We start from the raw sequence: 16,523 nt of genomic DNA on the forward strand, positions 1-16,523 counted from the left end.
TAGCTCTATGCAATAAATATCATACAGCCAATACATTAAGTCTAGGAGTTCCTGTCCTGGTGCAGCGGAAATGAATCCGACTAGGAATCATGAGGTGGTGGGTTCAATCCCTGGCGTCGCTAGGTGGGTTAAGGATCTGGTGTTGCTGTGAGCTATGGTGTAGGTCAAAGATTCAGCTTGGATCTGGCGTTGTTGTGGCTGTAGCGTAGGCCAGCAGCTGCAGCTCTGATTGGACCCCTAGCCTGGGAAGCTCCTTATGCCATGGGTGCAGCCCTAAAAAGACAAAAAGCCAAAAAAAAAAAAAAAACCAAAAAAACCCAAAACAAAAATAAAAACAGGAGTTCCCGTCGTGGCGCAGTGGTTAACGAATCCGACTAGGAACCATGAGGTTGTGGGTTCGATCCCTGCCCTTGCTCGGTGGGTTAACGATCCGGCGTTGCCGTGAGCTGTAGTGTAGGTTGCAGACGCGGCTCGGATCCTGCGTTGCTGTGGCTCTGGCGTAGGCTGGTGGCTACAGCTCCGATTCGACCCCTAGCCTGGGAACCTCCATATGCCGCGGAAGCGGTCCAAGAAATAGCAAAAAGACAAGAAGACAAAAAAATAATAATAATAAATAAAAACAATAAATATCTATTAACATAGAAAAATTTCAGAGTTTCTGTCGCACAGCCGAAATGAATCCAGCTAGGAACCATGAGATTGCAAGTTCTATCCCTGCAATCAGTGGGTTAAGGATCTGGCACTGCCATGAGCTGTGGTGTAGGTTGTAGATGTGGCTCCGTTCCTGGGAGGCTGTGGCTGTGGTGTAGGCCAGCAATTGTAGCTCTGATTCGACCCCTAGCCTGGGAACCTCCATATGCTGTGGGTGCGGCCCTAAAAAGCAAAAACAAAACACAAAAACAAAGAAAAAACAGAAAATTTTCAAAGATGCACTATTATGTGAAACAAAGCGAGTTAAAAGACGTTTCTGATATGAGCCCATTTTTGCAACCAAAATGTAAGTGCAGAGAAATTTTTTTTTTTTTTTGTCTTTTTGCTATTTCTTGGGCCGCTCCCTCGGCATATGGAGGTTCCCAGGCTAGGGGTCGAATCAGAGCTGTTGCTGCCGGCCTGCACCACAGCCACAGCAACACCAGATCCGAGCTGAGTCTGTGACCCACACAACAGCTCACAGCATCACTGCATCGCTGGATCCTTAACCCACTGAGCAAGGCCAGGGATTGAACCCGAAGCCTCATGGTTCCTAGTTGGATTCATTTCCGCTGCGCCACGATGGGAACCTCAAAAAACCCTTAATTGTAATTGATGAATTGCTGGAGGCTCAGTATAGCAAGTCTGAGAGTTAAAAAATCCAAGGGGACCTCATCAAAGGGATCTTCAGAAACTCTACTAGATCCTGACAGTGAAGATTGTAGAAAAATCCCCTCATGTTTCCCTCAGGGGAAGGAGAAGTATAACCGTTTTGAAATACAGCAGAGCATTCTGTTCTTAGCAAATCTGCCCTCAAGAGAAACTATTTTGCCAGAGTCTAACATGCCAGAGTTTTAACGGGACCCAAACTGGAGGAAAAGGAAAAAACAATTCCAGCTCCCTCTAGGCATCCTGTCCCATCTAAGGTAGTGTAGGGTCAGGAAGACTGAGAAGCACTGGTGAAGTTCACGGTCCAGAGGCATAGGTTCTCCAAAAGACTGAGACCTATTTAATCATAGAACTATAAAATGTTTTCCCCTTCCTCCAGACCTCAGCAGCACACCCTTGAAGACCTCTTTTCCTTTCACATAGTATAGCACGTCCAGATTTCAATAAAAAATTACAAGCCTCACTAAAAGGCAGTAAATACAGCTTGAAGAGATGAACAAGCCTCAGAAGCAGAGTAAGATATGTAGGGATGTTGTAATTATCAGGCTGCAATTTAAATTAACTATGATTAATATGCTATGGATTTTGATGAAAAAGTAGGCAGCTTGCAAGAACAGATGGATAATGTAAGCAGAGAGAGGGGCATTCTAAGAAGGAATCAAAAAGAAATGCTGGAGATCAGAAACAAACAGAAATGAGGAATGCCTCTGCTGGCCTGATTAGTAGACTGAGGATGACTGAGCAAAAATCTCTGAGCTTGAGGATATGACAATAGAAACTTCCAGAACTGAAAAAGAGAAAAAAGACAAAAAAATAGAACAGAATACACACACACACACACACACACACACCACACACACACACACACACACACACACACAAGCAATAACTGCAGAACAACTAATAAAAAATGTAACATACATGTTAAGAGAGTACCAGGAGAAGAAAGAAAGCAACAGAAGCAACATTGGAAGCACTGACTACTGAGAATTTCCTCAAATTAATGTCAGACACCAAACCACAGAACCAGGAAACTCAAAGAACACCAAGCAGAAAAAATGCCAAAAACAACCTATATTTTTTGTGGCCATGAAAAACACCTTAACAAACCTGAAAGAACAGAAATCATCCAATGTCTGATCTCACACCATAATGGAATTAAACAATAAAAAAAAGTTAACTGGAAAATCCTAAAATACACGGAAATTAAACACCCTTGGAGTTCCCAGCATGGCTCAGTGGTAACGAATCTGACTTGTATCCATGAGGAAGCAGGTTCAGTCCCTGGCGTCACTCAGCGGGTTAAAGATCCGGTGTTGCCATGAACTGAGGTGTAGGTCACAGTCATGGCTCAGATCCTGAGTTGCTGTTTGTGGTGTAGGCCTAGCAGCTCTAGCTCCAATTCATCTCCTAGCCTGGGAACTTCCATATGTCATGGGTGTGGCCCTAAAAGACAAAGACAAAAAAAAAAAAAAAAAACAACTCTTGTAAATAATACATGGGTCAAGGAAGAACTCTTAGGAAAAATTTTTAAATATTCTGTATCAGGAGTTCCTGAGCTTTAATGAACCCGACTAATATCCATGAGGACACGTGTTTGATCCCTGGCCTTGCTCAGTAGGTAAGGATCTGCCGTTACCATGAGCTGTGGTGTAGGTCACAGAGGTGGCTCGAATCTGTCATTTCTGTGGCTGTGGTATAGGCCAGCAGCTACAGCTCTGATTCAACATCTAGCCTAGGAACTTTCATATTCTGCAGGTGCGGCCCTAAAAAGACACACACACACAAAATTTTTTTTGAATCAAATGAAAATGAAAATACAATTTATCAAAATTTGTAGGATGCAGCAAATGCAGTGCTTAGAGAGAAATGTAAGAATTGAATGTACATATTAGGAAAGAAGAAAATTAAATCAATAATCTGAGCTTCCACCTTGGAAAACTAAAAAAAAGAGGAACAAACTAAATACAAAATAAGCAGAAGAAAAGAAATAATAAAAATTAGAGTAGAAATCAAAAGGGAAAATCAACAAGCATATCTGGGCATCTTGCATTTTATCTGGGAACCATATTCATCCATAAACCAGGTATTGATGTTGTTTCAAATTACATATATAGTTAAGTACAAAGCTAAATGTGTAGGAATAATAATAGCAAATTCAGAATAGTGGTTTCTATGGCGCAAGAAAGAAAAATGCTATTGGTTAGGGGTACACATGGAAATTCACTCTTATGTGTCTTTGTATTATATATTTGTAATTTTTGCTTTTTGGGTTTTTCCTTTCCCTTCTTTTTTAGATAGCATGTTTTATTTCTTAAACTTAGAGCTGTATATGCAGACTTTTTCTTTTTTTGGTTTTTAGGGCTGCACTTGTGGCAAAGGGAGCTTCCCGGGCTAGGGATTGAATCAGAGCTACAGCTGCTGGTCTATGCCACAGTCACAGCAACCCCAGATCCGAGCCGCGGCTGCAACCTATGCAACCTACACCACAGCTCATGGCAACGCCATATCCTTAACCCCCTGAGTGAGGACAGGGATCAAACCCACAACCTCATGGTTGGTTACTAGTCGGATTCATTTCCACTGCGCCACAATGGGAACTCCTATATGCAGACATTTTTTCATATGACCATGCTTTTTGCTGTCTGAAATATTGATAATAAGTATTTAAAAATCTTCAATAGCCCTCTAGATAAAGTCCAGGGAACCTACCATGGATTACAAACAACTTCATGGTTTCTCTGACTCTTCTTACTATCTTGCCACACCCAGTTTGTATACAGTGGTCTGGCCAGGCTGATCAATTTTCCTCAAAAAAACCTCTACGCCTTTGCTGTTTTCTCTTTTAAGCACACTCAGTGCTCTTCCCCTTGCCACCTACCTTCCTCTTGTTACTAAATCATCACTTAATTGTCTATATCTTTAGGAGACCTTCTCTTCTCTAGCACGTTTATCTATGTCTGAGTTGAGTATTTCTTTGTACTTCCAGAACATTCAGTACTTTCACCATCACTTACCACTTACTCAACTGTATCGGAATTGTTGACTTACTTCTCTATACCTCCCATTAAAATATAAACCCAAAACTATAAAAATTGTTTCATTTATCTTAATATTCCTGGCTTCTGCCTAGTACCTGGCACTAACAGGCCCTCAATAAATATTTGCTCTAGGAATTAATTAGTTAAATAATGATGGGCTGGTTTATTTAATATTCTTGAGGCATGCTATAATTTTATTTTTAATGTAAATAATGTTTTATAATCAGTATTTAGTTGGGATCATAAAATCTTACCACCCTAGAGTGTAGTTAGAAATCATTACCTAAAAAAAAAGCAACAAAAACAAACAAAAAGGGAGCTCCTATTGGGGTTCAGTGGGTTAAGAACTCATAGTGTCTGTGAGGATGTGGGTTCGATCCCTGGCCTCGCTCAATGGGTTAAGGATCCAGCGTCACCACAAACCATAGCATAGGTTGCAGATGCAGCTCAGATACAGGGTTGCTGTGGCGGTGGCATAGGCCTTCAACTGCAGCTCTAATTCGACCACTAGCCTAGCAACTTCCATATGCCACAGGTGCGGCTGTAAAAAGAAAAAACAAACTTACAAACAACTCATACAACTCAACAAGAAAAACAGACAAAATCAACTGAAAAATGGGCAGAAGACCTAAGTAGACATTTCTCCAAAGAAGACGCACGGATGGCCAGTAGGCACATGAAAAGATGTTCAACATTGCTAATTAATATTGGAGAGATGCAAATCAAAATTACAATGGAGGGAGCTCCTGTTGTGGCACAGCGGAAACGAATCTGGCTAGCATCCATGAGGATGCAGGTTCAATCCCTGGCCTCACTCAGTGGGTTAAGGATCTGGTGTTGCTGTGGCTGTGGTGTAGGTCAGCAGCTACAGCTCCAATTCGACCCCTAGCCTGGGAACCTCCATATGCCGCAGGTGCAGCCCTAAAAAAGAAAAAAAAAACAAAAACAAAACGACTGCAACGGAGTACCACCTCACACCAGTCAGAATGGCCATCATTGATAAGTCTACAGATACTGAACGCTGGAGAGAGTGTGGAGAAAAGGGAACCCTCCTACACTGTTGGTGGGAATGTAAATTGGTACAACCACTAGGAAAAACAGTATGGAAGTTCTCAGAAAACTAAAAATAGAACAACCATATGATCCAGCAGTCCCACTCCTGCGTATATATCCAGACAAAGCTATAATTCAAAAAAAGAATGCACCCCTATGTTCATTGCTGTATCATTCACAATAGCCAAGACATAGAAACAATTGAAATGTTCTTCAAGAGATGAATGGATTAAGATGTGATACATACACAATGGAATACTACCCAGCCATAAAAAGAACAAAATAATACCATTTGCAGCAACATGGATGCAACTAGAGAGTATCATATTAAGTGAAGTAAGAAAGATAACTGCAAATACCATAGGATATCACTTATATGTGAAATCTAAAATGTGGTGTAGAGTTCCCATCATGGCTCAGCAGATTAAGAACCTGACTAGTACCCATGAGGATACAGGTTCGATCCCTGGCCTCACTCAGTGTATGAAGGATTTCGCATTGCCTATGGTGTAGGTCACAGATGCAGCTCAGATATGGAGTTGCTGTGGCCGTGGTGTAGGCTGGCAGCTGCAGCCCCAATTTGACACCTAGCCGGGGAACTTCCATACGCTGCAGGTGTGGCCCTAAAAAAATAAATGGATAGGAGTTCGCGTCGTGGCGCAGTGGTTAACGAATCCGACTAGAACCATGAGGTGCGGGTTCGGTCCTGCCTTGCTCAGTGGGTACGATCGGCGTGCGTGAGCTGGGTGTAGGTGCAGACGCGGCCGGATCCGCGGCTGGGCTCTGGTGTAGGCGGGGCTACAGCTCCGATTTGACCCTAGCCTGGAACCTCCATATGCCGTAGGAGCGGCCCAAGAAATAGCAACAACAAAAGACAAAAATAAATAAATAAATAAATAAAAAAATAAATGGATAAAGTAAAATAAAATGTGGCACAAATGAACCAATCTACAGAACAGAAACAGACTCACAGACATGGAGGACAGGCTTGTACTTGCCAAGGGGGAGGGAGTGGGATGGATTGGGAGTCTGGTGTTGGTAAATGCAAACTATTACTTTTGGAATGGATAAGGAATGAAGTCCTACTCTATAGCACAGGGAACTACATCCAATCTCTTGGGATGGAACATGATGGAAAATAAAATGAGAAAAAAAATGTGTGTGTGTGTGTGTGTGTGTGTGTATGACTGGGTCACTTTGTTGTATATATAGCAGAAGTTGACACAACATTATAAATTAACTACACTTTAATAAAAAAGAAAAAAGTTCAGATGTCTTTAGTGTGGCATATACAACTTGTTTGAAATTCCAGTTCTGCCTCAGCTTCCTATTCTCTAAAATGCTTGCTCTATTTACCTCACTAGGACGGCTGTAAGGCTTAACTTTGATATTAGATTCACTGTTTGTAAAATGCACCACACAATTGTGAAATGTCACTGTTATTACTATTACTTAACAGGTAGTGGTACTTGCCTTAATGAAAATTGCAGCACATAGCCTACAATTTCCAAAGCTTCCTCTGCCCTAAAAGAGTCCTATTGAAAACTGTTCTTTTGATAGTTATTGTCCTTGTAATTTCTCGGTATTTCATCATCCCCTGCTTTGATTATTATCTCTTTGGAAACAGAAGCATAGATTTATTCATTCATTAAACATTAAACTTTTTTGAGATTGCTGAGAATACAAAAAGACAAATGCATAAACAAGTCATTATAGGAGTTCCCATCGCACAGCAGAAACGAATCTGACTAGGAATCATGAGGTTGCGGGTTCGGTCCCTGGCCTCACTCACTGGGTTAAGGATCCCTTGTTGCCATGAGCTGTGGTGTAGGTCGCAGACATAGTTCGGATCTGGCATTGTTGTGGCTGTGTTGTAGGCCAGCAGCTACAGCTCTGATTAGACCCCTAGCCTGGGAACCTCCATATGCGGAGGGTGCAGCCCTAAAAAGACAAAAAAAAAAAAATTTATAATACATGTGAATACGATGATAGAGTAACAAGCTTAGGATATTATGAGAGTTTGGAAAATGGCACATACGGGCAATAGAGAAGATTAGGAAAAGATTTTCTGAGGTGAAAAAGTATAAACTGAGTAAGTCATTAATGTTTGTGGCTGCGAGTAACAGAATCCCTGACTAAGGAGGGCCGAAACTACAAAGCATTTTATTGCTCGCCTAACGACAAGCCCAGAGGCAGGTGTACTCAGGGTTGTTCTAGCAACTTGATGCCATCCAGGATATGGTTTTATTCATTTTCCTTCTCTGTAATTCTTGGTGTATTGTCTTTTTGTCCTGTGGTTATCACCTCAGGGTTGCAAAAGATGACATAACTCCAGGCATCGCTTAACACATCAGAACAGGAAGAGAAATTTTAGTTCTAGTCACCCTGTTTGGAAATAGGAAGAAAGGGAACTGGGGAGTAGGGAAGTTTTTGTTTGTATATATATTTTATTTTTTAAAAAAATTTTAGAGAGTTCCCGTCATGGCTCAGTGGTTAACGAATCCGACTAGGAACCATGAGGTTGCGGGTTTGATCCCTGGCCCTGCTCACTGGGTTAAAGATCTGGCGTTGCCGGGAGATGGGGTGTAGGTCGCAGACGCAGCTTGGATCCTGCGTTGCTGTGGCTCTGGCGAAGGCTGGCAGCTACAGCTCTAACTAGATCCCTAGCCTGGGAACCTCTATATGCCATGGGTGTGGCCCTAGAAAAGGCAAAAAGACCACACACACAAAAAAAAATTTAGGAAATCAAGCAAATAAAGCAGTATGCTCAGTATATTAGCCCTGGATTTTTGCACATATTGTTCCTTCTGCCTGGCATCCATGGTATCCTGAACCTTCCCCACAGTGTATCTCAGTGCCCAGTTGTAGTACCTGGCATGTAGTAAGTAGTCAGTAAATATTTTTGAAAGAAAGCAAGAAGAACAAAAATAGAGGCAGTTGACACAACAGGCAGCTAATCTTCCTAAAACATAGTGTTTAAAATCAGACAGAATGCCCTGGTGGCTCAGCAGGTTAAGGATCTGGTGTTGTCACTACTGTGGCTTGTGTCACTGCTGTGGTATGGGTTTGATCCCTGGCATGGGAACTTCACATGCCTCGGGGGTAGCCAAAAAGTAAATAAATAAAAAATAAAACATAAAATCAGAGGAAGTAAGTAGTGAGGCAATTACAATACAGAATGGTAAATACTAGGATAATGTTAATTACAAGATGCTATGGCACTTTTTAAAAAAATTTCCTACCTACAAAACAGGAACAGAGTCACAGACATGGAGAACAGATTTGTGGTTGCCAAGGGGGAGGGGCAGGGAGTGAGATGGACTGGGGGTTTGGGGTTAGTAGATGCAAACTATTATATTTAGAATGGCTGGGCAATGGGGTCCTACTGTATAGCACAGGAAACTATATCCAATCTCTTGGGATAGAACATGATAGAAGATAACATGAGAAAAAGAATGTATATATAAATACATGTATGATTGGATCACTTTGCTGTACAGCAGAAATTGATACATCCTTCTAATTCAACTGTACTTTAGTAAAAAAAAAAAAAAGCTATGGGAGAACAGAGGAGTCAGAGAAGATAGCTCAGAAAGAATGATTTTCTAAAGTGAGATCCAAAAGATGGTAGAAATGAGCAAACCCAGAGGGAAAGAAAGTCTCTCAGTTTGTAATTTTCTTCCCCCCTCTTTTGGGTTGCACCCATGGCATGTGGAAGTTCCTGGGCCAGGGATTGAACCCACACCACACCGGTGACCTGAGCCATAGGACGATACTGGACCCTTAACCCACTGTGCCATCAGGGAATTCCTCTCAGTTTGTGCTTTAATTGCCACAAAGTTAAATAAATATAGTTCCCTCTTTGAGGGAGAAAGACCATGAAGAGATTCTAGGGATTATAAAAAGGGGAGAGGATGACAAATAGTAACAATCATATAGTACCTATTATTACTAATTTAAAGGTCTGAAAAATATTTTTAGTGAAAAATAGCAAAAATCCAATACTTCAATTCACCTACTTCCTATAGTGTTTTAAAATTTTCACTGTTTTCAGCATCTCCTGTTCTGAAAGTTTTTAAACATCTAACTATACAAGTTAGAAGCTCCTAGTACATATCTTGTATTTAACAGCATGTAAAAATGGAAACTCTGGAGTTCCCGTTGTGGCTCAGTGGTAATGACCCGACTAGTACCCAAGAGGATGCAAGTTTGATCCCTGGCCTCGATCAGTAGGTTAAGGATCCAGCACTGCCATGAGCTGCGGTGTAGGTTGCAGATGTGGCTCAGATCCTGCGTGGCTGTGGCTGCGGCTGTGATGCAGGCCTGCATCTACAGCTCCGTTTGACCCCTAGCCTGGGAACCTCCATATGCCGTGGGTGCAGCCCTAAAAAGACAAAAGACAAAAAAAAAAAAAAAAAAAAAAGAAACAGTCCTGGGGAGTTCCCGTCGTGGCGCAGTGGTTAACGAATCCGACTAGGAACCATGAGGTTGTGGGCTCAATCCCTGCCCTTGCTCAGTGGGTTAAGGATCCGGCGTTGCCGTGAGCTGCGGTGTAGGTCACAGACGCAGCTCGGATCCCAAGTTGCTGTGGCTCTGGGGTAGGCTGGTGGCTACAGCTCCAGTTAGACCCCTAGCCTGGGAACCTCCCATGTGCCGCGGGAGCGGCCCAAGAAATGGCAAAAAAAAAAAAAAAAAAAAAAAGTCCTGGCAAAGCACAATAAAAGGGTTGCCAGATTAAATATGGTGCCTAGTTAAATATGAACTTTAGATAAACAATGAATAATTTTTTTAGTATAAAATTACATGTACCATACTTGTACTAAATCACTTGCCTTTTATTTGAAATTAAAATTTAACTAGGTGTCCTATATTTTTATTTGCTAATTCTGGCAACCTTAACAATGGATAACAAATTCCAAAGGAAAGTGCTGGACTAGGATTTACAAAGTTATTGACTCAATCTTCTTACTCACTCTGAGAGTACAAAATGGTCAAGGAAAAGAGGATTTTGAGTGTGCTTCTACCCTTCCTTCACTCTAAGAACTTAACACAAGCCTTTAGTTTGGAGGCCCAATAGACAGGGGCCTGATTCTACACCTAAAAACAAACTAAAAAACAAACAAAAAACAAACACAAAAAAATTAAGGCAGATGATTAATTGGCTACCTGCTCTAGTGACAGAAGCAAAGAAAAAGCTGCTGCTACATTGGGATAAGCCTTCAGCCTTAGAGTTTATCTGGACAAAGAAGGCTCAAGTGTTTCCTAGAGATTAGATGAAGGCCACACATACACATATACCCAAGAGAGCTAGCATAGGGCTGTCATGAATTCTGTGCAGAAGAGCTGCCCAAATATGCAAACATACCTCGGCAGAGAGAAGTTGGAGGTATCACAAATGCAAACAACTAGTTGGATTAGAAATGTATCTGCCACGATCAAGAAATCTGCAGATGAGGACTTCCCATCGTGGCTCTGTGGAAAGGAATCCAACTAGTGTTCATGAGGAAGCGGGTCTGATCCCTGACCTTGCTCAGTGGGTTAAAGATCCAGTGTTACCGTGACCTGTGGTGTAGGTCACAAACCTGGCTAAGATCCCGCGTTGCTGTAGCTATGGTGTAGGCCATCAGCTGTAGCTCTGATTTGCCCCATTACCTGAGAACTTCCATATGCGGAGGGTATGGCCCTAAAGAAAAAAGCAAAAAAAAAAAAAAAAATCTGCAGATGAGTGATCTCCAGAGATGATGACTGCCAGCTCACCAAGTACCCCGTGAAAGAGTTAGCTCTAAAAATCTGTCGCATTCAGGAGTCAATGATGTTAGAAGATGCAACGGTAGGGAGTTCCCGTCGTGGCGCAGTGGTTAACGAATCCGACTAGGAACCATGAGGTTTAGGGTTCGGTCCCTGCCCTTGCTCAGTGGGTTAACGATCCGGCGTTGCCGTGAGCTGTGGTATAGGTTGCAGACGCGGCTCGGATCCCGCGTTGCTGTGGCTCTGGCGTAGGCTGGTGGCTACAGCTCCGATTCAACCCCTAGCCTGGGAACCTCCATATGCCGCGGGAGCGGCCCAAGAAATAGCAACAACAACAACAACAAAAAGACAAAAAGACAAAAAAAAAAAAAAAAAAAAAAAAAAGATGCAACGGTAGTAGTCAATGAGAACTTGCTCTTTCTCTTCCCTCTCCTTTTTCAGAGCTCTACCCATAAGAGGTCCAATACTAACAAGCTGGAAAAGTAGGAACAAAAGAAAGCCAGGGAGTTCCCACTGTGGCCCAGTGGAAAACAAATCTGACTAGTATTCATGACAATGAGGGTTTGATCCCTGGCCTCCCTCAGTGAGTTGGGGATCCAGTGTTTCAGTGAGCTGTGGTGTAGGTCACAGACAGGTTGCTGTGGCTGAGGCATAGGCCAGCAGCAGTAGCTCCAGTCTGACCCCTAGCCTGGGAACTATATGCCATGGGTGCGACCCTAAAAAGACAAAAAATAAAAAATAAAAAAAAAATTAAGCCATAAAAGAAGCTGTTCATGTCCTGCTTCCTGCGTCCCTGACTGTAAGTTACAATAATCTAAGCTGAAAGAGAGGAGAACTTGAAAACAAAATTAAGGCTTTATTTTACATGGTACTGGACATTTTAATTACTGACCAGATAAATTTATATTACTAAACTTATATTAATAAAAAGCTTAAATTACTAAACTTTATATTACTAAAGTTACCGTAAATGTTATGGAACCATCTAAGTTTCGTCTAAAGGCAGGGTAAGAATTAGCCCTACTGCGTAACTGTAAATGGATGTACAGTCACTTTGGAAAATAGCTTAGCCATTTCTTATAAAGTAAACATACACTTATCGTACAAACCAGCAATCCTATTCCTGGGTACTTTTCTAAGAGTAATGAAAATTTACCTTTACTCTCCAAACCTGTATATGAATTTTAATGGCAGTTTTATTTATAATTGCCAAAAATTGGAAACACCTCAAATGTCTGTCCCTGACCTGGTGAATGAGTAAAACAAATATAGTACAGCCATACGATAGAATAATACTAGTCAGTAAGTAATAAGAAATGAATTACTGATACACACAACGCGGCATGGGTGAATCTCACATGAATTATGCCAAGTGGAAAAAGCCATATTCAGAAGTTACATACTAGGAGTTCCCATTGTGGCTCAGCAGATTCTGAACCCAGCTACTATCCATGAGGATGCAGGTTCAATGCCTGGCCTCACTCTTCAATCCTGGGTTAAGGATCCAGTGTTGCCATGAGCTGTGGTGTAGGTTGCAGACATGACTCTGATCTGGTGTTGCTGTGATTGTGGCATAGGCCATCAGCTGTAGCTCTATTTGACCCCTAGCCTGGGAACTTCCATATGCTTCAGGTGCAGCCCTAAAAAGCAAAAAAAGTTACATACTACATACTTTCATTTATATGACATTATGGAAAAGGGAAAACTATAGGGACTGCAAATAGATTAGTGGGATGTATTCGTCAGGACTCAGAACTATATCCTAAAGAGGTTGAATGTATATACATTACACTAAAAAAAAAAAAAAATCTTAAAGTGCCTTGATTCTGAATCCTTCCAAGCAGTAAACTGGAAGTAAGAGCCTCCCTAAGTTTGTAGGATTTAGCATGAGGAAGAAGTGAGTTGTTAGGTCAGTAGACTATCTAATCATTGAAGCTATCTATGAAATGGAGGAAAAAGGAAGTATTATTCAAAGAAAAATTTATACATCTTGTCTCAGGCACTATAGTCATTAATTTAGCAATATTATCCCTCCAAATAACCTGTTAATTAATTTAATCACTGAAAAATGTAAGGGAAAATAGTAGACAAAAAGTTGCTTTCTGATTATAACCTATAACTTAGGAGTCATGCTTGTTCAACTTAATGGTAACATTTGCTTTGGTTACCTTTTTTTTTTGGCTTTTTAGGACTGCACTTAGGGCATATGGAGGTTCCCAGGCTAGGGGTCTAATCGAAACTACAGCTGCGGGCCACAGCCACAGCCACAGCAACACAGGATCCTTAACCCACTAAGCGAGGCCAGGGATTGAATCCACAACCTCATGGTTCCTAGTCAGATTCGTTTCTGCTGCGCCACGATGGGAACTTCCTGGTTTGGTTACTTTTTATCATGAACACTAGTGCTCATAGTATAGGACTTTATATAGTATGCATTATATATATTTTTTGTCTTTTTGCCATTTTTCTTGGGCCACTCCCGCGGCATATGGAGGTTCCCAGGCTAGGGTTCGAATCAGAGCTGTAGTCCCCGGCCTACCCCAGAGCCACAGCAATGCGGGATCCGAGCCACATCTGTGACCTACACCACAGCTCATGGCAATGCCAGATCCTTAACCCACTGAGCAAGGCCAGGGATCAAACCCAAAACCTCATGGTTCCTAGTCGGATTCGTTAACCACTGAGCCACTACGGGAACTCCTATATAGTAATATTTCTGCTATTTTACTTTATTTTAGAATTTTAAGTGTCCTATTTCATGGGATCTGCCACCTAAACAAATGTGTGCGTTAACACTCTTTCTTCTTATCCCAGGCCTTGGGTTTCATCAGACTAAATGAAACTGCTCCCATGAACTCTTTCAAGTCACAAAAGTTCAATTTTATAAATTCTTAGTTTAAAAAAATAATAAATTCGAGGTTTAAAACATTAAGTAATTCTCTACCCTGAAAGAGGTAATGCAGACTCCAGAACTCTTTATTTCCACTGGAATGATTTCCAACAGTTTCAGTAACAATTTGATTTAACAGAATTCGGAAACATGGAACCACGTGACCATTTTATCTGTTCTCTGAGTCTATTTAGTATATCCTGGGATGAAAGCACCAAATTTACTTCAAAATAGGCCTAGATGTGACAACTGCATTTAAGGTCATGTTACTGAATCATGAAGTAGACAAAAGCATTCTACTTTGTATGGGAGTTCCCACTGTGGCGCAGCCAAAACGAATCCTACTGGGATCCATGGGGATGCAAGTTCCATCCCTGGCCTCACTCAGTGGGTTAAGAATCCGGTGTTGCCATAAGCTGTGGTGCAGATCACAGATGCAGCTCGGATCTAGCATTGCTGTGGCTGTGGTATAGGCCGGCAGCTATAGCTCTGATTCGACCCCTGGCCTAGACCTTCTATATGCCTCAGGTGCAGCTCTAAAATACAACAAAAAAGAAAAAGAAAAGCATTCTACTATGGTTTTTCTGGTACTCCAGTGATAAATCCCTAAATGTGGAATTCAAAGTAAAGTAGACCTGTCTGGTGTTAGATTACGTTTCATGGTGTCATAACTGGTTTTTGTTTATTTGTTTATATTATTCCAGTAGTGACATCTGCAGGCCTTTGGGAAGAAACACTAAAAGACTAATGCTGAATTTAACTGAAGTTTTTTTTTGTTTTTTTTTTGTTTGTTTGTTTTTTTTTGCTTTTTAGGGCTGCACCCTAAAAAGCAAATGGAGGTTCCCAAGCCAGGGCTGCCAGCCTATGCCACAGCCACAGCAATGCCAGATCCAAGCTGTGTCTGCAACCCATACTGCAGCTCATAGCAACACCAGATCTTTGACCTAGTGAGTGAGGCCAGGGATCAAACCTGAGTCCTCATGGATCCTAGTTGGGTTCATTAACTGCTGAGCCATGGAGGGAACTCCTTACCTGTACTGTTTTATGACTGGTGTGAGTCTGACCTCACACCAAGAACCTACTTTTGGTACCTCCCTGATGCCGTAAGAGAAAGTCAAGTTAGGGAAACGAAAGGTATGTACCAAAGGCCGGGGTACTAGAGTGCTCCCAGGCTTTAACTTACTTTGATTGGATGCATGTAAGAGATCTTCTGAAGACAGAATGAACATCTAACTGGAGCAGCATAGGAATATCTGGGTACCCACCCAGCTGGGCCCAGAGTGAATACATTGATGGCTTCTCTGTGATTGGGTAGCTTGAAGTGGATAGATCTGCATTCCAGATGGCTTCCATTTGGTCTTCTTGTCTAGAGAAGCAGAGAGCATTGTTTGGAAGGGTCAAACTCTCCTGAGCTCCTTAACCATTCAAAATATACCCTTCCTATTAAGCCCTCCCTGGCACTGAGGAACATCAGCTCTGCCCACTTTGACTAAGAGATGGATTAAAACAGCAGAATTTGCAGAAATAGCTTTCCTTTTATCCTGAAAGTTGCATTTCCATGACTTCACCTACTAATCCATTTTAAAGCTGCTTTATTAGCTTCAGGAAGTATACATTCCATATCCAGGCTATTTTTTCCTTAGCCACAATCTTTTCTCCTTCTTTCCCAAAGTTCCTACCTTCTTTAAAAAATAAATAAATAATGCTTCTAAGTGTCTTCATTCTGTATTAAAATAATTTGTTTCTTAGTAAGGAAGAATCAACTTTATTTTTAAAAAGGAACTCAAAACTGGATGTTAAATATTTAAGTATAAATAAGCCTCTTGCTAAATTAGCTAAGAAACAGAGTTCCTGTTATGGCTCAGTGGTAATGAGCCTGACTAGTAACCATGAGGACAAGGATTTGATCCCTGGCCTTGCTTAGTGTGTTAAGGATCCGGTGTTGCTGTGAGTTTCGGTGTAGGTTGCAGATGTGGCTTGGATCTGGCATTGATGTGGCTGTGGTGTAGGCTTGCAGCTACAGCTTCAATTTGATCCCTAGTCTGGGACCTTCTATATGCCGTGGTGTGACCCTAAAAAGATTTAAATAAATAAATTAATTAACTAGGAAAATTAATACCTCCTTAGACTCTCTACTGCACCATATCAAAATGATGGAGAAAGGGAAGCTCTTGGGCAGGAAAAAAAAAAAAAAGCATTAGGTCCCATATATTATCCAAAGAGAAGTTTAATGTCTTTCCTACCACATACCCAAATTTATTGAATATGTAATACTTTCTGTCCTCTTCTCTTAGTAGCTTTAGGAATGGCTGTTGAACCAGTTTGGTAGAGACATGTACTTGCTTCTTGTCCATGATCAAAGGGATAGGTTGATTGAGATTCAGTTTATATATCTCTTGGAGCTAAAAATAAATCAGAAAAAGGAATCCATG

General features: G+C 41.4%; 2 protein-coding genes across 7 annotated transcripts in view; one reads left to right on the top strand and one right to left on the bottom strand.

Moving 5' to 3' along the window:
- Positions 1 to 16,523, top strand: part of LARP4 (La ribonucleoprotein domain family member 4) — a 176,304-nt gene that overhangs the window by 41,478 nt on the left and 118,303 nt on the right. The gene's annotated exons all lie outside the window — the stretch shown is intronic.
- Positions 15,030 to 16,523, bottom strand: part of FAM186A (family with sequence similarity 186 member A) — a 46,934-nt gene continuing 45,440 nt past the window's right edge. The window contains 2 exon segments of the mRNA XM_021093091.1: positions 15,030 to 15,457; positions 16,342 to 16,493. Of these exon segments, the coding sequence (XP_020948750.1) occupies positions 15,271 to 15,457; positions 16,342 to 16,493 (339 nt within the window). The 3' untranslated portion in view covers positions 15,030 to 15,270.

The sequence above is a fragment of the Sus scrofa genome, chromosome 5 (assembly GCF_000003025.6).
Source record: "Sus scrofa isolate TJ Tabasco breed Duroc chromosome 5, Sscrofa11.1, whole genome shotgun sequence".
Taxonomy (NCBI): Eukaryota; Metazoa; Chordata; class Mammalia; order Artiodactyla; family Suidae; genus Sus; species Sus scrofa.